At 61.2% G+C, this 23,436-nt stretch overlaps 1 protein-coding gene across 1 annotated transcript in view; it reads left to right on the top strand.

The window, feature by feature from the left end:
• Positions 1-23,436, top strand: part of ACOT7 (acyl-CoA thioesterase 7) — a 67,211-nt gene that overhangs the window by 24,971 nt on the left and 18,804 nt on the right. The window contains 5 exon segments of the mRNA XM_037499313.1: positions 1,758-1,875; positions 5,550-5,706; positions 9,912-10,003; positions 13,204-13,318; positions 17,715-17,801. Of these exon segments, the coding sequence (XP_037355210.1) occupies positions 1,758-1,875; positions 5,550-5,706; positions 9,912-10,003; positions 13,204-13,318; positions 17,715-17,801 (569 nt within the window).

Genomic DNA, 23,436 nt, shown 5'->3' with positions numbered 1-23,436 from the left:
TGCAGAACTGTAGTTCTGTTTATATTTGCTTCTGTTGCTTTTGCCTCTCATGTCAAATCCAAAAACTCATCGCCAAGCCTGGTGTCAAGGAGCTGATCGCCTAAGTTTTCTCCTAGGAGTTGGATGGTTTTTGCTCGAATGCATTTGAATCTGTTTCTAGTTGATTCACAGATAGTTGGTTTTATTTTTTTTATTTAAAGATTTATTTATTTGTTTATACAAGCACTGGGTATAGTCAGAAGCGCGGGAGGGTGAGAGAATTCACCAGAGCCAGAGTACGGAACAGAACAGGCAGACTGATGAAATACACTGCTGAGGGGAGCAGCAGGTGTGGCAGGAGAGGTCTGAGCACCACGTGGGACCCTCGCCTGGCGGCCGGGGATCGAACTGGCGCTGCAGAGGCTGCGGGCAGCTTTGCAGCCCAGCACTCAACTGCTGTGCCACAAAAATGCTCATTTGCGAAGCCAAGGGGACTCCTCCCCGGGGTTCTGGGGTTCTGGCCTCTGCCCAGGGTGCCGTGACTGTTGTCCCTGAGCCAGTGATGCTGCGGTGAGAGCTGAGAGTGGGGGAGGGGCCCAGTGGGCCCTGGTACTGTGGTTGAATCTCCCCTGGGATAAAGGTGTGATGGTTGGGGATGTGCAAACCGGTACAGACTGCTGCTGTTAGTCGCCCTGGAATGCTGGTGCCTGCTTGCAGAGAAATTGACACTTTCGCGAGCTCCCCCCACCCCAGGTTGACCAGACACTTTGGGAAGAGGGATGACGAGATGGCTGGGGACTGGGGAGTGTTGAGGGAAGGCAGCTGTGCCTTATTCGAGGCGCGTCATCTTCCTTCTCCAGCAAACGCGGGGGGTTGGGATGCCGTTGAGTGGACCCAGGGTAGAGGGCTTGTGTACATGGGCTGCATGCCCAGGTCTCCGGCTGGGAGGGCCGGGGCAGGACTGATCTCTGGGTCTGACCGGCTGTTGGGAGATGCCGACAGGAACATGGTGTGGCTCCGTGGTCCGGGTGAAGGGGGCAGAGCCTCGGTGGGTGCCTGGCACCTATCTCAGGGCCTGAGGCCAGTGAAGGCAGATTTCATCAGCCAGATGGTTGGCTAGGGAGGTGCCCAGCTCTGGGGGGGCTGCCCATGGGGAGTATCCTCTTGGAAACAGCATGGCATTTTAGTTCTCCTTGACCTTGGAGAGCTGCCCATTGTCTATTGCAGGAAACAGGCCCCTGGGGTGCCTTGAGGACCTCAGCACGCTGGGGCCTGGGAGTAGGTGTTCACCAGGACGGAGGTCTGGAAGCTGGCCCCCTGGAGAGTGGGGGACATGTTTCCAGTTCTTGGAATGGCCAGGCTGCTCACCACCAGCGCTTGGGGGCTGCTTGTCTGTCCTCACTGGGGTCAGCTCGCTCTGCTGGTCAGTGGTGGGTGCGGAGCCCCAACAGCTATTCTGCTGCCTTGCTGCCATGTGTGTGGCCTTTGCTGAGCGGCCCTGCAGTCACCCCTTCTCAGCACAGGGACGTGGGGGGAGCCTCTTGGGGGCGGGCTGGGTGCCTGCAGCTCCCCCTCTCAGCCCTCCTCTCTCCCGTGGAAACAGGATCCTGCAGCCCCTTCTCTGGTCTGTTATATAAGCGCCCTGCCCTCCCCACTGATCCAGAAAGTCTTTCTTTGACTCTGGGGCCCCGAGCCCTTTGGAGGGAGCCCTTCTCTCCCGCTGTCCCATGAGTGACACTGTCTCCGGGATTCACCCTGCTGCTTCTCTCCCCACCTAGGATCATGCGGCCCGACGATGCCAACGTGGCCGGCAACGTCCATGGGGGCACCATCCTGAAGATGATCGAGGAGGCGGGTGCCATCATCAGCACCCGGCACTGTAACAGTCAGAACGGGGTGAGTGTCGGGGGCCCTCCCGGCCTGAGGGGCAACCCAGGGTGGAGGAGTGCTTGGTGTGGGCTCTGTGAGGAGGGGTGGGCCCCTCTGCTGCCTGCATGCACCCCCCAGGTGGCCGAGGGCGGGCTCCTTGCCTGCCACCGAGAGACGAGAGACGGGCCAGGTGCTGGGGAGGGAGGGTCTGTCCGGCCGCCTGCGCCAGCACAGGCATGCCCCCCAGAAAGCCCCGGCCTCGGTTGCAGTGGGCCAGCCACCAGCGGTGCCCTTTCCTCCTGAGACAACGTGGGGGCTGCTTAGGGTGAGCCCAGCCCGGGGGCATTGTGGGGGCTTGGCTCAGAGGAGCAAGGGAGGCTGTTGGGCTGGGCGCACCTTGTGAAGAAAGCAGGGGCTCTCAGCCTCTCTAGGAGTTTGGATTTGTTCCCTGAAGGCTGGGGTAACCCAGCCCCGGTCAGAGAGCGCCCTCTGGTGGTGCTGGGTGGACTGGCCTGAGCCTGAGGGCTGGGCTGGGGTCCCTGGAGAGAGGCCCCCCTGGTGAAGTGGGTCTGGAGGTGAGGCTGGACGTCTGAGGGGATGGCCCAGGGCTGGGTGGGGGAGGAGACGGGGGAGGCCACTGGGGTGATGATGCCATGTGTGACGCCCCCTTAGAAGCTCTCTGCAGATCTCAAATTCTTTGACTCATGTGATCCTCATGACTCCCCCAAGAGGTAGGGGTTATTTTATGATCCCATCGCACACAGGGGAAACTGAGGCACAGAGACGGTTGCATACTTGTCTGAGGCCCCACTGGGGGGCAGGTGCAGGTGGTTGGTCTGGGAGTAAACCCTGCCCCTGACCGATGCTTCGCAAGCCTGTCCCCTGGGTGCCCACAGTGGCGAGGGCGGTGGCTTGGCTGTGCTGGCTCAGAGGTGCCTCGGGCTGCGGTCCCAGGAGAGTGAGCTGGAACTTGCAGGCTCTGGATGGGTGTTGTGAGCCCAGACAGCTCCAGCTGGCTGGATGCTGACCCGGGAGGGGTGTGGCCGGGGCCCCCCCAGCCGCCCTCCTTGTGGTCTAGCCAGTCTGTGCTCTCAGTACCACAGTGTGGCCCGAGGCCGGTGGGGTCTCCTGTCTAGCACCACCTGAATGCCAGGTTGCTCTACGTCCAGCTTTGATCAGCCCTCGAGGGCCCCTGGATGTGCCGCCACGCTGCTCGCCCCTCGGGGAAGGAGCTGCCTTCCTCCAGATATCCAGCGGCTCCCCCATCCCTCCAGCCTGTGCATACACACTCCAATCCCCCTCCCCTGGTGACCAGCTCCCTTGTGCCCGACTTTTGCCCTCCATGGCACTGCGCTCTGCTTGTCTGTCTTTGGGGGCTCCCCCACCTTGGTATGAGTTCTTGAGGGCAGGGACTGTGGGAGCCCAGTGGCCTTTTAGCTCAGCAGAGCCCTGGGAAGGACGAGGACCTGGTTCTGGTTAGGGTCAGACTTCAGGGGTAGGGGTGTAGATCCCCGGAATGGGGAGCCTGCATTTGTGTCGCCTGGGCTGCTCGTCATCCGCAGCTGCTGCAGCGTCCGATTCCCTCAGGGTAGCCCTGACTCCCTCCCTCACCCCAGCCTCGCCATGCAGCTCTCAGCGCACAGGCCCTCCTGCCCCTCACCTAAAGCTGCCCCCCCCCTACATTGTGCTGCTCGCGCCCGACACCTAGATGCCCCGCTGCCCGGCACCCAGCGCAGTGCCCGGCTCCATCGGTGCCTCAAGGTCCTTCCCTTTGTGTGGGATGCTCAGGCCCATCCATAGCTCAGCAGTGCAGACAGGCGAGAAGCCAGCGGATCTCCGTTAAAGAGGGAGCAGCCCCCGGCCCAGACCGGCTGCCGTGGCTTCAGGGGCCGCTTTGCCGCCTCCTTTTCCTAGTAGACCTGCCCTTTTAACGTGCAGAAAAACCACGCAAGTGTTCGTGTGCCGTGTGTGGGCATCTCCATCCATTCCTGGTTCCAGGACTCTCAGGGCTGCCGGGTGAGAGTCTGTTCGGGGCTCGCGGGCTCTGCGGGGGGCGGCCCGGGGCCGGCTCCGCTCCCTCGCGCCTTCCCGCTCCCTGCCAGGGGGTGGCGCTGCAGCCGCGCGCATCCAGCTGGGGCGGGCCTGTGTCTAGCTTTCGGGGTGTGTGGAGGGGGGTGTGCATGGACGGTGGGTGTGCATGCGTGCGTGTGCGGGGGCACGGGTCTCGGCGAGCTCATGGCGGGAGAGCACGGCCGTGCTTGTCCCTGAAGCGCCTAACCCTCGTCTCTTGCTTTGCTGAGACTCGCCTCTGGGGCAGAGACTGTCACAGAACCTCCGCCTGGGGTGCCTGGGGTTCCCCCGGGAAGGGTGGTCCCTCTCATGTCCTTCCAGAGGGGCGGGTTCTGTGGCGCGGGGCTGGGCCGTGGGCTTCCTGCGTGCAGGGTGAGTCCGCACGCGTCTGGCTCCCCGGGGGCTGCGCGCAGGCGGGGGGGGGGGGGGGGGGGGGGGGGCACAGCTACCCCAGGGCGCCAGCTGAGCCGCCCCCCAAGCTCGCGAGCCCGGCGACCCTTGCACCAGGGGTGCAGGGAGGCCTCACCAGGACAGTGGGTCCCAGAGTGACCTCTCAGAGGTGCATCCTGTCCCCCTGCCCCGGCCCCTCCCACCAGCTGCCAGGGAGAGCCGCAGCCCCGCTGACCAGCATCCTAGGAAAAATGGCTGGTCCTGTAAAGGGCCCCATTTGGCGGTGGAGACCCGCAGCCCCAGCCCTGGAACCCCGCACTAGCGCAGAGGATGGGCCATCCCGGGCTGTGCCCTGAGGCTGTTGTCCTGGCCGGTCCCGAGCGAGGAGGTCTGTGGGGACAGAGGTCGGAGCATCTGTCCCTCCAGCCTGGGAAGGGGCCCCTGGCCGGTGGAAGAGTGCCCATCACAGGAGTGCTTATAGATGCTGGGGTGGGCCCACATCTGTAGCAGCAGGCGGATCCCCCATTCTGTGCAGCCTTTAGAAGTGATGTTGCAAGGGAGTCTCACAAAATGGAATCTTGAAAAAGCTCAGGACCCCAGATTCCGAGGGGACCCCCCCCCCAGGCTGGGCGGCCCGGGTCTGAGCAGAGTCTGGCTTGGTGCCCACGCCCCTTTGTTCCTTTGAACCCTGAGGCATCAGATGGCTTGTGTATTGGGAGGAGAAATAAAATGTAAATAAAAGAGAACGGTGATGGTAAAAAGCGCGTCACCCCGGCAGGTGATTTCCCCTCCCGTTGCGTGAAAACGGCCGGCGAGCACGTGTATTTGGCCTTTGCACACCTGAGACTAAACCCACCAAGCCAGGAAACAGGCAGTCAGGGTCCTGCCCTGGGGGCCTTGCTCTGGCGGGGGCGCGGGGGGGGCCGGGGGGGCTACTCTGGGGGTCCTGCTCCGGGGCCACCTAGATGATTTCAACGCAGAAACCACCTTGGGGGGGGGTTCCCTTCTGGCTACTTTTCTGCATTTCCCATGGTTTCCACAATGAGCCCTTAAGTCTCTTTTCACCTTTTTTTTTTTATTATTTAAATGAAGGGTTTTTTTTTAAGATTTATTTATTTATGCACACAAGAACTGGGGTACGGGCCAGAGGGGTGGGGGGTGAGAGGATTCACCAGAGACAGAGTGGGGAGCGGAACAGGCCGACTGACAAATCCACCGCTGCCCGCGCCCGGTCTCTGCAGGAGCGCTGCGTGGCCGCCCTGGCCCGGGTGGAGCGCACCGACTTCCTGTCGCCCATGTGCATCGGCGAGGTGGCGCACGTCAGTGCCGAGATCACCTACACCTCCAAGCACTCCGTGGAGGTCCAGGTCAACGTGATGTCGGAGAACATCCTCACAGGTAAGCGCCTGCTGACCCTGGGGCGGGCTGGGGCCCTCTGCTGTGGCTCCCGCCCCGTCCTTCCCAGCCAGGTGGGGCTGCCCGCCCGGCCCCCAGGCCTTCTCCTGGGCCTCCTGGCTGGGACCAGGCTCCGGCCAAGCCAGTGGGCAAACCTTTGACTCTGGTTGATCTGAATATTCCCTTCCCCAAGTGGTAACCATGGAAACCCCTTTCATCCTCCCACTGGGCGCTGCAGGGAGTGTGGCTGGCGGCCACTGCTGCTTTTTATAACCAGGCTGTGCCGAGGAGGCCGGTGCCTTGTGCCCATCCCAGGCCGCGCAGGGGAGTCCGCCCGGTGCTGAAGGGAGGACTCCTGCTGCCCCTTCCTCCACAGAGGTACTCGCGGGGGGCCAGGGCTCTGTAGGGGCTCCCCCACCCCCTGAACCAGAAGCACAGCTACCCATCTGGAAGCTTCTGGTGACCTCTGCAGGCTGGGAAGAGGCCCAGGGCAGGGCCCCGTCGTGGCTCCCTCCACCCCGGGGTTTGGGCCCCTTCCTCCCGGCTGTGTGGGGGTGCACTGTGCCCTCTGCCTCGCACGTCTTGCTCACTGGTCCCAGCGGCCCCAGTGGCCGTGTCTTCTCATCTGAGGGTCGTGTGTTGGGGAGTCAGTGCCTGCAAAGATGGGGAGGAGAGACCTTCCTTCAAGCCCCCTTTCTGGCGTGGCAGAAGCTGCAGCCTGAGCGGGATACCCTGAACAGAGGGCCTGGCGCTTTGCAGTGGGGCTGCGCGAGGCGCGGGCCCTTGGTGTCGCTCCCTGCACTGTGCCACGTGGGCACCCGGGGCCTCAGTTGCATCCCGTGCTGGCTTCACAGTCGGGGTGGGGTGGCTGGCTTGGTGGGTGCTGACTGGGGATGGGCGCTGACTGGGGATGCTCTGCACACCCAGGTGCTGGGTAGGCCCCCACGGAGCTGGCCCGCCCTGGCGTGTGGTGCCGAGGCTGGGAGCCCCGCCTGGTCAAAGAGCTGCCAGGGACAGATGGCAGCTCCCCTGGGCTCTTGAGAATTGCAAGTGAATGAATGAATGAATGAGTGGATGGATGAACCGAGGCCATCAGGGGGACTTGGCACCTGCCGCGAGGTGGGAAGCTGATGGGATTTGGTCTGGAACCACGTCCTCTGACCTTGCCCGCTCTTGGGCAGCGGTGGACACCCCCAGGCAGGGCTGAGTCTGGAGCCACATGGGAGGTGGAGGACGTTCTCCGAGGGAGGCGAGCGCCACGCCCTGGGCTGTGCGCATAAGGGCCGGCGCGCGGAGGGCCGGCAGTCACCGCTGCCCAGTGCACAGATGCAGGAGGCGGAGGGCAGGCCCCGACCTCAGTGTTCCCCCCTTCCCCAGGTGGGGACAGGAGACTTGGAACCTGAGGGCTGCGGTCATCTTGCCCAGGGCCCACTGTGGGGCTGGTGCCCCTTTCTTACTCTTGCCTGCAGGGCCTGTCACCCCACGCTGGGCACTAAGCTTCCCATTGTCCCCCGGGTCTACCCTGAGACCCGAGGTCTTGATGTGTCCTTTTCTGCCATGTGTCCACGCGCGCGTGCAGCCCCTGCGGCGGGGCTGTGGCCGCCTTGTCTTCTGCGGCACCTCCAGTGCCCAGCCCAGGGGGGACAGAGCCAGACAACACATGGGGTCCCGACCCCAACGGGCTGTGTGACGTCTGTGTTCCTGCACCCCAGAGGCAGGGTCCCCCGTTGGGTGCATCCCCCTCTGAGCGCACCCACCAGGCAGACAAGCAGCAAACCTTTGTCTTCCAGGCGCCGCTCCTCTGGCAGCTGTCAAAATATTAAGCTAACTGGGCCGTGATTGCTGAGAATTGCTCTAGAAAATAGCGGGGAGCCTTAGGATTTTAAAATTGAGGTTTTTAACGCCACAGCTGTCTTTTGATGGTTTTATTAAGTGATGGAGAAAGTACAATTAGCATGTTTTGCCTGGTTTTCTCCACGGGGCCCATTTGGGGCCCGAGAAGGGCTGCTTGTTGCCTTGGCAACCAGCTTGTCAGGCTGCTCGGGCCGAGGCAAACCGGAAATCTTTTTTTTTTTTAAAGATTTATTTATTATGCATAAAAGAGCTGGGGTACAGGCCAGAGATGTGGGGGTGAGAGGATCACCAAAGACAGAGCGGGGAGCAGAACAGGCAGACTGACTGAAATACGCTGCTGAGGGGAGCAGCGGGCGAGGCAGGAGAGGTCTGCTGCGCCATGTGGGTAGCTCCCTGGCTGGCCAGGGATGGAACTCGTGCTGCAGAGGCTGTGGACAGCTTCATAGATTGCGTCTTAACCCCTTGCGCCATCAGGGAGGCCCTGAACCGGAAATCTTTATTCCCAAAACCAGGTTGTCAAATTCACTCTCAGTTAAAGAGCTGTGAAAACATTTCCACGCGGTATGCCTGTGGTTGCCCAGCCCAGGAAGCCATTGTCCTGAGGGGTATGGCCTGGCCGCGTGGCGACCCCTCTTCTTAACTGACCCCTGGTGCTGGTCTGGGAAGGAAGGTCAGAGGGATTGGAGAGGGTACTGCTGCCCCCCTCCCCCATTCCCTCTGTTTCCCCCAACCTGACTCTCCCTGTATGTGGAATTATCCTCTTGAAGAAGCTACATTTTTTTTTTATTTATTCATGCATACAAGAACTGGGGTACAGACCAGATGTGCAGGAGGGCGAGAGGATTCGCCAGAGACGGAGCAGGGGACAGAACAGGCAGATCCACTGAAATACACTCTTGAGGGGAGCATCAGGGAGACAGGAGAGGTCTGCTGCGCCATGTGGGTTGCTCCACGGTTGGGATCGAACCCACGCTGCAGAGGCTGCGGACAGCTTCACAGCGCTGCGCTCGACAGCCTGCACCACCAGGGAGGCCCTGAAGAAGCTACTTTTTATTTTTATTTTTAAAGATTTATTTATTTATTTATTTATTTATATAATCACTGGGTACAGTCAGAGGCGCGGGAGGGTGAGAGGATTCACCAGAGCCAGAGCGGGGAACAGAACAGGCAGACTGATGAAAAACGCTGCTGAGGGGAGCAGCGGGCGGCAGGAGAGGTCTGTGCGCCATGTGGGTCCCTCGCCCAGTGCCCGGGGATCGAACTGGCGCTGCAGAGGCTACGGGCAGCTTCGCAACCCAGCGCTCAACCGCTGCACCACCGGGGAGGCCCCAGAAGCTGCTTTTTAAAGGTGTCCTTGAGGAGACTTCCCAGAAACTCCCAGGCGCAGTATAGGAGCTTGGCTCTATGCTCAGAATGGCTTTGATGGCCCCTCTGGGCTCCCCTGTACGGTGCGGGATGCGGACCAAGAGATGGCCAGGCTCTTTTGGCCTCTGCTCTCAGCCCAGACAGGCCTCCTGCCCTGCAGCCAGGCCCAGAGCCCAGGGAGGTTCTGTTCTCTGACACTAAGCCCAGAGCGGCAGCCTGCAGCCCACCTCGGAAGCACTTGGAAGCTTCAAGGCTGGCACTCTGAGTCGGCCAGCAGCAAATCCAAGTGCCTGGTTGTGAGGCCTCCACCTTGAAGGCAGGAGCCCTGTGCAGCCTCTGGGCCCTGAGGGCTGCCTGCATAGCCTGCTCTGGGCTCTTCCTGGGCCTCCCTGGGGTTGCCTTCATATGGTCCCAGCCTGCATCCATGTGCCACTGGCCTGTGGGCCCACCTGCAGGCTGGAGCTTTGGCAGCACTTAGACAGGTGGATGCCCAAGAGGGCACTGCTGGTCCAAGCAGCCAGCGCGGGGAGCAGCAGTGCCTTCTCCACCTTGAAGTCCCGCATCACCTGGGGTCTGCAGGGAGGCTCAGCCCCCACCCCCAACTTTGTTCCCCTCTTCTCTGGGAGGCGGCAGAGTGAGGGGTCTGCCCGCACTGGGCAGCTCCTCAGAGGCTCTGATACAGGTGAATGACCAAATTCTCCTTTTGTCCAAACACCTGTGGAAGGCATTGGCATCTCTGCCTGGAGTCAGTTGACACCCTCTGGGTGTGAGTCCTCAGGTGTTAGAAAGTGCTGGAAAGCAACAGCCTGGCCACCCCCACCCCCCGCTTAAAAGGGGTGCCCTGGAGTCCTTCCAGCAGCCTCCACAGAGGGGCAGCTTGGTGGGCCTGGAAGCTCCCCAGGGGCCCCTGTCTGAAAGCTCTGAGCCCAGACTGTGCCCTGCCCCCCAGATCCCTCCCGGCCGCCCCAACTTGGTTTTCGTCTCTGAAGGTACCAAAAAGCTGACCAACAAGGCCACCCTGTGGTACGTGCCTCTCTCGCTGAAGAATGTGGACAAGGTCCTGGAGGTGCCGCCGGTGGTGGTAAGGAGACCCTCTCCTCTCAGGGCTGGGCCGGGGCCACACCTCTACTCGCGCACCACCAGTAGCCCCGGGGTGCAGAGCCCGTGGCCCTCACAGCTCTGCGGGAGCTGCTCCGTGCCCTTGGACAGAGCACGGTTGTCACAAACAGTATAACCGGAACAGACCCCAGGGTCCCTCCTGCCATCCATGTCCCTGGCCAGCTGCACCCTCTCTGCCCCTCTGCTGACCACCTGGGTGGCCCTGGACCCCAGGGGCCCTGGGGACGTGCTTCCTGGCCCTCCTGGTGTCAGCCTGCAGGGGGCGCTCCACCCGTGCTACGAGGTGGCTGCCCCAGGCTGGCCTCCTGCTGGGTCCCTCCCCCCTAGACCTGAAAAGCCCCCTCCCTCGTCTGGGTAGGCGGGGCGGGTCGGTCCTTCAACCTTAACCTGGGAAAGCAGGTGCCTCGTCTTCACTCACTGCACCTGCACACACCCTCTTCCAAATAAGGTCACACACGCTCCGATTCCAGTGGAGCCCCTGTAACCCACGCAGCCCTCATCTGCCTCCCCCTGCCCCCCAAACACCAGCTTCAAGCAGCTCTATGTGCCGGCTGAGTCTCAGGCCAAGTCTGTTCTCGCAGTGACACGGGGCCTGCCCACCTGCCTGTGCCCTGAGCCTCCTCGCGGGTACATTCTTGATCACAGTCGTTACGTGACTGGATTTTCAGAGGCTACAAAATTTCAGAGGCACCTAGCAAGGCCGGCTCTGCTTCAGCCCCACAGCCCAGAGCTTGGTGCTAGAGGGAGATTCTGGACTAAACGCCAGAGCCCTTGTGCCTTCCGGCTCCCAGGCCCAGCCAGAGCGGGAGGGACCCGCCCACGTCCTGGAGGAGTCCTCAGCCACCCCTTCCCTTTGTGGAGCTGGTCTGATAAGACGGAAATACCACCCTGCCTGGTGGAGGGGCGTTGAAGCGGGAGCAGCAGCGCCAGATGGAGAGGCCGTGGGCTCCCAGCTGCAGCGCCTCATGCTCATCTGTGCCGCCTCCCCTCCCCCGCCCGCAGGCCCCCTCAAGCCTCTGCTTGCCTGGAAAGAGAGGCCCTCGCCTCCTGGGGAGGCGTCCCGCGCCCCTAGGCCTCCCCCTCCTGCGCTGTGGGAGCCTGAGTGGCTGCCCACATCCTGCCAGCCTTCTGCCCCCTCACAGAGAGCCGTCTCTGGCCCACAGCCTGCACAGACCCCTCTATGCTTGTGTCTCGCACGACCTCCAGTGCACATGTGCGCACCCCACATGTATCACACACGCATGGCAGACACGCCTCGCCCCCTCACACCCAGGCACCCCACAGAACAGGCACCTTGGTGGCCCTGCGATGCTTGAGGGCAGTTCCCGCCCGGCCAGGCGACACCAGCGAGTGGACACTGGTGTTCCCAGGGTCTGAACCTGTGCTCGAGTTGCGTGGTTGCACAGGCTGTGTCGTCCGGGCTGGGCTGCTGGGCTCCTGCCCGGCAGCTGGGTTTGATGAGCCCTGGGGGGTGATTGTTAGGTGCCAGCCTGTTGTCATTAGAAGGTTCTAGTGATTTTTATCCCCAGAGGGAAGCCAGCAGGGAAGTGATTGCAAGGAGGTTGGGTTCTCCTGTCCTGGTGGCTTGTGTCTGGACGGGAGCCTCCATCCGTCCCGTCTGGCCACGAGTCTGACGAGGGTGCGGGACACACGAGCATTTATAGTCTGGGGAGTTTGGCTCTTTTCACAAAATGTCTTCAAAAGGCGCTTCTTGAGGGCTCTTAAGCTCAGCCATCAATTTTACTCGAGAGGCCCAGCGCACGCGCTCCTGCTGGCCGTGCGCCGGTGGCGGGGCAAGGAAGAGGTTTGTTTGTGGAGGGCAAGCGAAGGGGCCCCGCGGCTCCTGCCGCTGCAGCGTGGGCTCTGACCCGGAGCCCGAGAGCTGCGCGCACCGTGCCATTTCGGAGCCGCGCGCTCAGGGAGAGCAAGGCCTTCCAGCCTGGCTGCGCAGCAAGTCTGAGCGGGGCTTGCTCGAGTCGGGGTCAGCGGGGGGCGGAGAGAACACCCGGGCCCTGACCCCCTGGCTTTTCCACTGGCTCGGCTGCAAGTGAGAGGTGGACGTTGCTGCTGCTGGAAGAGGGAGCCTGGCCCGGGGTGAGCCCTGGGAGCAGAGCTGCAGGGCAGGGCACCCCAGCACCTGCAACCTCTCAGGGATCTAAGGGGATCCCCTGACCAGGCACAGAGGCCGGTGGGCATGGAGGGCAGTGAGTGGGCCATTGCTGTTACCTTAGGGAGCCCAGCCTCTCTGCAGGCCGGAGGACTAAGAAGCAAGTTTCACATTCACTTTTATTTTTGACTTCTTGGGTCAAAGCCCCTGGGTGCCCCTCGCCAACACATGGCTGGCCCACTGCCCCGGTCAGCGGAGCGAGGGTGTCGGGGCCTAGGGAGCCTGTGGCATGAGGCTGGTGGGGCCTTTTTTTAAAAAAAATTTATTCATACAAGAGCATACAAGAGCTAGGGTGTGGACCAGATTTATGCATACAAGAGCTAGGGTGTGGACCAGAGGTATGGTGGGGGGGTGAGGGATTCACCAGAGACAGAGCGGGGAACAGAACAGGCAGACTGACTGAAATACACCGCTGAGGGGAGCAGCAGGGAGACAGAAAAGGTCTGCTGTGCCATGTGGGTAGCTCCCTGGTCAGGGATCGAACTCATGCTGCAGAGGCTGCGGACAGCTTCATAGTGCTGAGGCTTAACCCCTTGAGCCACCAGGGAAGCCCCTGGTGGGGCCTTTCAAGGCTCCCTGATGCTGCAGTTCTCTGCCCAGGGGTGAGGGCAAGAAGGAGCCGGCAGGTGCGAGGTGCGGATGCGTGTCTCGGGCTGGGTGGTTGCTGCTTCCTCGTGAGGACTGAACTCCAGTGTGAGGCCCGAGCAGAACAGGTGGTCACGTGAAGTGTTTGCCGAGCCTGTGGGAGGAGGAACCACCTTTTTTATGTAACCCCGCACGGCCATAAAAATAACTCCAGGAGGCTGTGAGGCAAACATCCGCCCTGGGGTCCCTCTGGTGGACCCCGTGAAATGTCATCTCCTCTGGGTTTTGTTAGACACATTAAACATACATTATCAGAAAAAGGATCAGTAGTTCCCGATGACCCTGCAGAGCCGGGGAGGCCGAGCCGGGCTGGGGCAAGGAGGGCAGTGCCTGACCCCGTGCCCCCGCAGTACTCCCGGCAGGAGCAGGAGGAGGAGGGCCGCAAGCGCTACGAGGCCCAGAAGCTGGAGCGCATGGAGACCAAGTGGCGGAACGGGGACATCGTCCAGCCCGTCCTGAACCCAGGTGAGTGCAGGTGTGCGCTGGCGGTGGGGTGGACTGGGCTGAGGTGCAGGGCGAACCCCCTTCTTCCCGGCTCCCATCCTCGGCCTTCTTGGCTAGGGTAGCCCGGCGTTAGCGAAACACCCACCCAAATCCCAACAAAGAGGGTAAGGGGTGTTTTCCCTCCAGAGGGCCCTTTCCTCATGGGCTCCTCCACGGAGGACTCCCCGGGGCTCAGCTGCAGTCAGGGCAGGGGCTCTGGTACTGTTCCCTGGGGACCCTCAGGCCACTGGGGTGCTGGGAGCCCTCCCGTCCTCTGGCGGGTGGTGTCTGAGATGGGGGTTTGGCCCCTGGCAACCGCGGACCTGCCCTGAGCAACCTTCCTCCAGCGATGGGCCCCGAGTGCCCTTGGACGACACGCTGGGCCTCGCTCTGCCCGTCCCCACTCCGCGAGGGGCCCTGGCAGTGAGGACGGTGAGACCCTGGCTGGCTGAAGCCTCACCCCCCACTCCTTATCCCTGGCACACCTGGCGGGGCCCACCGCCTGGGGCACCAGCCTCTGGCTCCGGCCTGAGCTGCCCAGGCTGGTCCCGGTGACAAGCAGCGGAGGGAAGGGCCGAGCATGTCCCGAGTGCTGGGCCTGGTGAGAGCGGCTGGCCCTGCCCCACCCTGCCCTGTCTGCAGCTCTGGGCACTTTCAAAGCTGGAACCTGCTTGGCCTCCTCTGCTGTTGCCTAGCAACCCCCTCCAGGGCCCAGCGTCATCCTTCAGGTGTCGTTGCAGTTCTTTAAAACCCAGGTTTTGGTCTTTTTTTCTCCATCTGACAAGAGAACACACAATTACCTCGAGGCTGTGATCCTCAGCTGCCAGTGGTCCGGCCTGGACTGCGGAGGACTAGTTCGGCCACGCGAGGGACTGTCCGTGTGGGGTCTGTGATTCATGGCAGAGTCAGCCCTGCCTCAGCCGAACCCGGGGCCTGCCCCCCTGCCCCCACCCCTGCCCTCAGGTTTAAAACTGTTGCCTCCACGTCTGTCCATCCCACTACAGTCGGCAGCTTGGCAAGTCAGGGCAGCCCGGCAGCCCGGGTGAGCGTTGCCTGGCCATGTCCACGGTGCCACTGATGCGGGGGGCTCGCCCCAGGGGAGCACCTTCCTCCCAGGTCTCTGCCTCCTGCGCGGTGGTGGGGGCAGCTGCTGGTTTTGGACCTAGTTCTTCCTCCATGGGAACGTAACTGCTCAGCGCCTGTTTCCTCAGCTGGAAACAGCAGCAAAGGGCTACTTGTTGCGGCCGCCCTGGAGCCTGACAGCTCTCCCCGCATCTTGGATGGCAGGTCCAGAAATCAGAAGTCAGCCAATGGTGGCCCTAAGCCCTGGCGTCCCGGTGCCTGGCTCGGTTGAGCTAAATCACTTGACTATTGCGAACGGGAGTCGGGGGTGGGGGGCTCCTCCAGAGGGTGGGGACTCAGGCCCCCGGCCTGTGGCAGGCAGCTTTCAGGGTGATCTAGAAGGGGAGAGGAAGATGGAGGTCGGAACCAGGGTTTGGGTCCACACAGCCTGACCCCACAGGCCCCTGACAAGGACTTGGGGTGTGACAAGGACTCGGGGTGTGAAAGCTCGTCAGTGCACGTTCTAACGCCAGCACATCGGGAGACCCGGCTCAATTGATGTTTTTAAACTTTACTACAGAACAGCGGGCACTGCCAGGGCGGCAGGACTGGGCTGTGCCGGGGATTTCAGAGGCTTACCATCTGAATAAGGAGATATTTGACACGACAGCGACTTTTACAATATTCCGTTGTTTGAAATGAAAAGAAATCCTTCTCAGTGTCCACTGGCGAGCCTCTTAGCTGGTCTAAGCGGTTTTGACGCTGGGCCAAATTCGGGGCTTTTATTTCCATTCATGCTATCAAATAGGGACTTTCAGTCTTTTGTGAGAGAAACACAAAGCAAACAAAAGCCGCGTGGGGCTCCCTTCAGGCCTTTGTCCTGGCTCTGCAGGCGGAGACCAGGGTTGGGCAGCACGGGCTGCGGTGGCCCCGCAGGCTCTGCCCTCCTGGTCCCCAGGTCAGATCCTGTCCCCCGGTGAGATCCTGGTGTGGGGGGGGGGGGCGCTGTGGGCGTGGCCCTGGCTGGACGTACCAAGGGGACAGGGCCGCGGCAGCTTTTTCTCCTGAGACATCGGGCACTGCACGCCTTCTCAGGCCTCCGTTACTCCGAGGCCCAGTGTGGTTCAGCAGTCTGGGCTGATCTGGACACCCTGCGCTGGGCACAGGTGTGCCGCCTCTGGGTCCCCTGCACAGGCCCGGTGCCCGTGGTGTTACCCGTCTGCCACGCAGACCCGTCAGCACTGTCGATAGGTTGTTCAGCCCCAGAGGCCCCCAGGCTGCTTGGCCCATATGCAGATGGCAGGCTGCCGGCAGTGGTCTCAGGAGGGAGTGGACGCTGCTGCCAATCACTGGCTGCTGGGTCCATGTCAGGGCACCAGGGCCCTGTGTCCTACTCCCGGCTCGAGGGCCCGCCTGGCACAGCCCCAGGCAGGCAGAGCCACGGCAGCATCAGGGCCCCTGACAGCTGGGCCCACCCACTACAGTCTGCACAGTGAGTCAGGCGGAGGGGCAGGCAGTGTCCAGACCCCCGGAGACAGGAACCGGCTGTGGACAAGAGCAAGCTCCCTTCCAGCCAAGGCCACATCACCTCTTCTGGTGCAGCCAGGACCCGGTCTCGCCAGGTATCAGGCGGCTGCACCCCCTGCTCCCCACTCCTCTGCAGACGGCACTTCACACACACTCGAGGCCGAGTCGACAGCGCTCCGAGCCGCGCGGCCTCAAACAAATAGACAGCGATTGAGTCAGAAGTAAACACTTCAGCCCACCCTGGCTTTACGACCCCTCCCGGCAGCCACACGGCTTGAAATCCCATGTGGGGAGCACCAGGCCATTCTCCAAGTGGCAGGGCGACCGTTGATGCTTAAGAGAGCCCTATATGGCCTCTGGGCCAGGATCCCCTCGTCCGCCAGCCCTTGGCACTGAGCAGACTCAGTCCTGCTGCCTCCTGTCCCGGCCGTACGCCGGGGCCTCCTGTCTGCAGTGCCGGCGCCCAGGTTGCTGGCTCGGCAGCCGGGTCTGAGCATCGGCTGTCCCCGGCAGGAGCGGCGAGTGTCACCCTGCCTGGAAGATTTGGGAAGGCGGCTGTGCGAGTGCGCTGGGGCCGCTCGGGGGTCTGCTCAGAGACCCCCACTAAAGTGAAACCCGCACCCGTTAGAAGGGGCGGTGGCGGGGCCAGCGGTGCCTTCTGAGCCGGGACATCGTCGCTCGGTCTCAGTGCGGCTTCACAGACACTCGAGCGCCGCTCCCCCGGGGTGTGGACCTCCTCTTGTTAGAAAGCCCCTTCAGTGAAATAAGCCAGAAAGAAAAAGAAAAATCCCGGATGGTCTCACTCATAGCAGGAATCTAGAAAACTTAAATAAGGGACCAGGAAAATGAATAACTATAAGAAAGTGAAAATCAAAATCAACAAAAAACTATGAACCAGAGACACTTTTTGGGGGTGGGGGGCGGGAGGGGAGGGATTGGGGTCAGAATGGGGGGGTTGCAATTGTATGGGGAATATAAAAATAAAATTTATTATAAAAAAAAAAAAGAAAGCCCCTTCCTGACCTGTGGCTCACCACGAGCTTCAGCCAAGGCCACCTTCCTTTGCCCTTAGCCCGCTCTCTAGCCAAGATTTAGCTCCTTTGTTCTCACTCCTTCTCGCTAAAACCAAGATGGCCCCTTCCCCTAGCTAGAGGGAGGGTGGATTTGAGGCCTTCCTCTTCTCTCTTGCTTGTCTTCTTGCAATAAGCGTTTTTCTTCTCTCAAAACCTCACCATTGGCTTTGCGCACTGGGCAGGGAGCCCACTGGTGCCCGGAGCACCCGGTGCTGTGTCTCCTGAGATGAGGACGGAGGGCGGTCCCGGGGCGGTGGGGCCAGTGCCCAGGGACACTGCTCTGCAGCGCCCTTGCCAGGCACCCAGAGCCACTGTCCACATGTTTAAACCTCCCAGAATTTCCGTAATAAGTTGCCCAACTAGCGTCAGGAGTGAACTTGGGAGTGGAGGTCAGGTAGGAGGTTCCTGGCAGGGGGTCGCCTCAAACCTGGGGCTTAGCCCATGTGCGCAGTGGCTGCTGTGGGTCCCAGCAGGTCTGGTGTGTTTGAGGGGGTTGCTGGCGTCCGCTGGGAGTGGCATACTGGCCCGCTAAGATGGCCGATTAGTCCTCGAAAACCTTCTCCTTCTCCCGGGGAGCTGTGTGCAGACCACAGTTTTAGAGAAATCCGAGTTGACAGCAGCAGATGCCTGGCTGACGGCTGGGATGGCGGGTGGGGCCGGCACCTCAGGCCTGGGGCCCACCTGCGGGGCCTGACATCTCCCCTTTGTGATTCCAGAGCCCAACACGGTCAGCTACAGCCAGTCCAGCCTGATCCACTTGGTGGGGCCTTCCGACTGCACCCTGCACGGCTTCGTGCACGGAGGTGAGTGCATGACCCTCATGCCCCGTCCCTCTCCTGGAAGCGTGCTGCGTCTGCCCCAGTTTAGGCTTTTATGTTTAATGAAGAATAAACTTAAACTTGCAAGAGGTTGCATAAAAAATGACCAAAGTGCTGTCCGCACCCGTGTTTGCAATGGGAAATGAGATTCAGCTGGATGCTGTCCTGAGGGAGGGAGCTGTGGGGTGGGGTTGGGGTGGGGGTCCCTAATGTCCCCAGGGAGCAACAGTGGGACCTTCAGCCAAGAGTTGACAGTGTCACTGCCGCTGGCGTTTGCATTTATTCCTTCCTTTGGTCAGATTCCTCTTCTCGCAGGCCTTGACATTCCTCACTTGAGGAACAGGGTCAAGCGCAAGGGGACTCGGCTCCAGGTTCACGGAGGGACACTGTTTACTGTAATCGTGAGTGACTGCTTGTGTGTGCTTGGGGAACTATTAAGTAGCATTTAATAGATATTGTTATTTTGAATAAAAGTAAACTTAAAAACAAGCTTAAGGGGGAAAGTCGCTGAGAGGGGCAGGTGGTGATCGAGGTCGTGAGGGTGCCAGAGGTGCGGGCTGGGCACTGATGGCATCCCCAGCTCCTCCTCGCTTCCCAGGCACAGTGGGCACCTGTACTTGTGCTCTCGTTTCCACTTGCCACGCTCTCCTTTCTCTCTCAGAAAACCCCTGTGCATCCTTCAAAACCCAACTCCTGTGGTACCACTGCAGGCAGGTTACGTAGGTATTTCTACAGAATGGGGCCTCAGGAGCAGGTCCCCTTGGCCTCCCGAGGATCAGAGAGGCTTTTTGGTGTTATCCCTCGGACAAGGGGCGGGGAGTATGGAAAAGCTGAGGAGCTTGGAATGGGCTCCAGACCTGTCTGGACCAAGAGCAAGTAGATCCTGATTTGAGATAGTGTTAAAATTTGTTTTTTGTTGTTTTTTGTTAGCTGATCCTCTTTCATGTTGTTCTTTTTTCAATTTGATGGTGGTTTTCCTCTCACCTAAAGCCTGGCTGCCTGCGCGTGCACAGTTGCTGAGGTCCCACCCAGGGCATCTTTCTCCCCTGAGGCCAGCTGGCCTTGTCAGCTCTCTGACTCCCCTTCCCCACGGCCTGTCTGCTCTGTCAGCGTGTGGCAGGCCTCCTGCATGTGGGGGGCAGCCCCCTATTCCAAGGCCGACCCTCGGAACCAAGGCTCTGCCGATCACTGTCTTTAGCCAGAGAGCGCTGTTCTGCCAGGAGTTAGCGAACTCTGCCAAAGCTTTTATTTCGTATCGTTGGAAGTTCACTAACGTGGCTCCACCACCACCACCTCCTTGGTGAAAAGCCCACACGCTTAAAATCAAGTCCCGCCTTTCTTCCATAGTTGAATAAACACCAGGAGGGATCCCCAGAAATCCATGGCACGCGTGCGTGTTCTTGGGGTGAAGGGCTGTGTCGACTATGGGCCCTTGCTTGCCGGGTGTTTGCAGGGCTTTATGGTATTCAGTGCCCATTTCAGTGGGGTTTGTGCCCCTGATTTATAAACTCATGCCTAGTGCTCTTTCCAGACCTATTCGTTGTTCCAGAGCCAGTAATGCAGGAGGAGCCAGTCAACAGGCCCCACGCTGCTGGAAGAAACCGAGCTGTGCCCCAAGCGCCCGCAGGCCTGGTGTCCTGGGCATCAGCGTTTCCACTGAACTGTGTCTCCGTCGATGCCAATTTGGGGGCAGATGTGAACTGGAATTGCCACTCACTTGGCTTTTATTCGGCATTTCCAGGCTGTGTGCGAGAGAGACAGGCCTGCAGTCTGTGTGCCAGGGACGCTCTGAGTTGAGGAGCAGTGTTTGTGCCACTCTGAGGGGACAGCGAGGTTGGGGGTTGCAGATGGGAGGCTGGCCTGGTCAGGGTGCATGGACAGAGCCTCTGGAGAGAGTGGGGGAGTGGAGGAGACAGGGAGAGAGAGAGAGACACACGCACACACGCAGGGGTGAGGAGAGGAGCGCGCAACGAACGGACTCCGGTCGTGTGCTGGACGAGCGCCTCTCCTGGCCCTGGCCGCTGCCTTTTCTGAGTCCTGAGTGGACGGCCCCTCCCACCTCTTCCGAGCGCTGGGATCGCAGCCCCCAAAGAGGTGCTTTTCCTCCCCTTTTCTCCCCCCTTCCATTGTTGGTTGTACATACACTCCTGAAGGGTGAGCCCCGGATATCTGGGGGGCACTTAGGTTCAGGCCACAATTAAGACCCTTTTGGGGCGCATTGAGGGTGGGACCTGAGCCCAAAAGGGAGCATCTTCCTCCCCGGGAGCCCGAGGCTCCCCACGCTGGTTCAGAGCGGGGCCTTGTTTAGGAGATTGCAACCCGCGCGGGTGCACAAGAGGAAGAGAGTCAAAGTCAGGGCAGGGAGCTGGTGGGGGTGAACCCGCTGTCTCTGTGGGTCCCCCAGGAGACACAGCAATGGCTGTGGTCAGGCGGTGCGGGCGTGGTCCGGGGGCAGAGTGTGTGCAGAGAGCTTTAATGGAGGCCCTGAAATAGAAAAGCTGTTTTCCAGTGTTTTTGTTTGCAGGGATGTTTGCTTTCAAAGGTGTTTCTCTGGTGCTGCATTTAGCTGCATCACGGAGCACCACCTCTCAGCCACTTGGGAAAGGCTGGGGCTTTGGTTTTGTGTCTCTCCATCGGCTGCTCCTCAGGGCGCAGTTCTCCACCTCTGCGGTCCCCACGGTGCCTCTGCTGCTGCGCCTTGCTTAGGGGCTCCTGGCCTGGTCCTCGCGGCTGGCCCCTGTAGGTCTCTCAGCCCGAGATGAGAGTTGCTACTCGTGGCCCGTTCAGTGGTGAAAGGAAACCCCAGTCCAGGTTCTGTGGCCAGACTTTGTGTGAGGGAGCTGGGGACTCCTAGGGCTACTGGGGGACCCCCTCTGGCATACCCCAGAGAGTGGTCAACTCCAGACTTTCAGCGGTAACAGATTTTTCTTTGCCCCATTATTTTTATTTTTTTTTTTTAAAAAAGATTTATTTATTTATACAAGCACTGGGTACAGTCAGAAGCGCAGGAGGGTGAGAGGATTCACCAGAGTCAGAGCGGGGAGCAGAGCAGGCAGAAGGACCGAAGTACACTGCTGAGGGGAGCAGCGGGCATGGCAGGAGAGGTCTGTTGTGCCATGTGGTTCCCTCACTGGCGGCCGGGGATCGAACTGGCGCTACAGAGGCTGCAGGCAGCTTCGCAGCCCAGTGCTCAACCGCTGCGCCACCAGGGAGGCCCCATTATTTTTATTTTTAAGTAGATTGTTTTAAAGTGCTCGTGGAAAGTGCTGGCGGAGGCCGGGCTGTCCCTCATCCTCGCTCTGCCCAGAAGTCAGCTGCTGCTTCTCGTGCTTGACTCCCGTGCCTCGTCTCTGCAGCCGCCAGCCCCACCCCAACAGCGCCTCGCTGCTCCGCTCCGAGGCTGGGGTCCCCTCCCGCCAGCAGCTCCACACACGCGTCTCAGTCCGGCGTCCCCTGCCAGGGGCTTTCACGCCGGTGCCCCAGACCCCCGCTTTCTGCCCGCCTCCGAAGCCCCTCCCCAGGGGCGGCCTGTGCTTCTCACTGGGCAGGGTGCCCCCATACCTGGGCTGGGCCTTCCTCTGCCTCTTGAGCCTCGCCCACTGCCTGGTCTGGTCAGCTCCCTCATAGCAAGCTGGGGTGTCCCTCTGACAAGTCAAGGTCAGCTGGTCTCAGCCCTCAGCTCATCATGGCCTTGCCCCTGCCGCCTGCCCGGAGGGCCTGGAGCACACACAACTGCAGGCGTCCGGTGCTTCTGCTGGGCAGTCAGGTGGGAAAAACCACTTAATGTTGGGCCCTGGGACAGGACAAACGACTCGAATCCATGCCACGGGGTGCGCCTCCCAGGCTGCCTTACGTAAGCAGCGGTGCCCTTCTCATGCTCTATGGAAAGAGGCACCTTGTTCCTCCCTGAATCACTGTCCTCTTTCCATCACGCCCTGGGGCCCTGCAGAGGCTGGAGGGGGGTTCAGAGGGTTCCCGTCCCAGCAGCTCTGCAGCCCTGCCCCTGCGGTGCACCGCTGGGAGCTTCCATCACTGTCTTCTCAGCCTGGAGTGGACCTCTCTGGCCCTCTTCCAGCGCCATCTGTGCTCCGCCTGTGCCCTGCTTCCTGCTGGGCCTGGGAATGGAAGCGGAGGTCTGTTCCGGAAACGCAGCCCCCCTCCCCGTCGTGGGTCACGTCGGGTTCTCGGTGCAGACTGCCCAGGCTGAAGGCGGTGCCAGGACAGGGCTCGGCAGCGAGCTGGGCCAATGCCGCGCCCTGGGTGCCGTGCCCAGGCCTGGGCTGAGATCTGGCTGACTGCGAGTACCCCGGCGGCCCCGGGACTCAGGGTCCCCAGAAACGCACGACCCGGGCTCCAGCCGCTGCCCCACCCCCCGCCCCTCACAGGCCTGCGCTTGAGCCCACCGGCCTCTCAGCCACGCTGCCCCTGGGCGGGCGTCCCACCTTTCCTCCCGTGGGATTGCCAGGTCCCCACGCCTCTCTGGGCTCCCCCAAGGGGCCACTGACGGATCCCTGTGCCCAGCCCGGACGTCTCCTGCCTGCAGCAGCCGCAGCCGCAGCCTGTGGGCCAAAGCTTTGACCGGGTCTGATCGTCCATTCTCCCCGTGTCTCAGCGTGCAGTTGCCCCGAATGGCACCCCTGCTGAGCCTCCCGGGCTGCCCCTCCTTTCCTGCGAGGGGCTGGGGGATAAATGAGCCGTTACAGCAAAGCACCCAGCTCGGAGGAAGGGAGGAAGTCCTTGCTGAGAGTTAGTTGGTCTCGATTTAATTTTTTCCACCTTATTACAGAGAGCAGAGGGGCTGCTGTGCTCCACGGAGGTCACGTGCTTTTTCCCAGTGGGGCATTTGCAAAACATACGCATGAAGGTGCATGAAGGTGACCGCAGGAGCATTTCAACCACCCCCGCCCCTCCCGGCGGCATTCACTACGCCCAAGCAGCCCTCCTATTAGGCCCTCGTCTGCCCGGAGGTTACGAAAGCCTCTTCCCGTGACTCTTGGTGGGAGAAGAGGTGACACCTGGACTTCTAAGTTATCTAGAAAGGCGCGCGCGGGAAGAGGCTTCCTCTCAGCCTCGGAGTGTGGCGGAAGGGCGGGCTGAAGACATTCTCAGAAAGAAAATGGGTAACTTGGAGCTGTGACACTTAAAAAGAAAAGTTAAAAATACCGAAGTGTTGAGCTAGAAAAAGAAGAATAAAATCCACCCACAGAAAAGAGGAAGGAGGGCTTGGCAGTGCCCTGGCTTTGCATTCCGTCTGCAGACCCCAGGCCCTCTGCCATGCACTGCACCCCTGCTGGCTCCCGCTCACATCCTCACGGGGCGGGCTGGGGGCTTTGAGCCTGCAGAGCCCTTCCACCGCCCCCCACCTCCTGTGCTTTCACCATCCTCAGCTTGGTTGAGCGGTGGTCCCCACTTATTTTCAGGGATCACCCCCACCTCTGGGGTCCCCTTACCCTGACCCGCCCCAGCCGTGCGGTTGGGTCAGTCCTGGCAAAGCAAGGCTCTGCTGCAGCACCTACACCCCCAAGCCAGCCCCTCCCACCACAGCCCGGCCTCGGGGTTCCCGCTCCCTGCCCTCGTGCAGGCTCTCGGTCCCTGGACACGCATCCTGCCCTCCCGCCTC

The sequence above is a fragment of the Talpa occidentalis genome, unplaced genomic scaffold (genome assembly GCF_014898055.3).
Source record: "Talpa occidentalis isolate TD23 unplaced genomic scaffold, MPIMG_talOcc4v2.1 talOcc4.9, whole genome shotgun sequence".
Classification (NCBI taxonomy): domain Eukaryota; kingdom Metazoa; phylum Chordata; class Mammalia; order Eulipotyphla; family Talpidae; genus Talpa; species Talpa occidentalis.
This window is presented reverse-complemented; position numbering and strand designations above follow the sequence as displayed.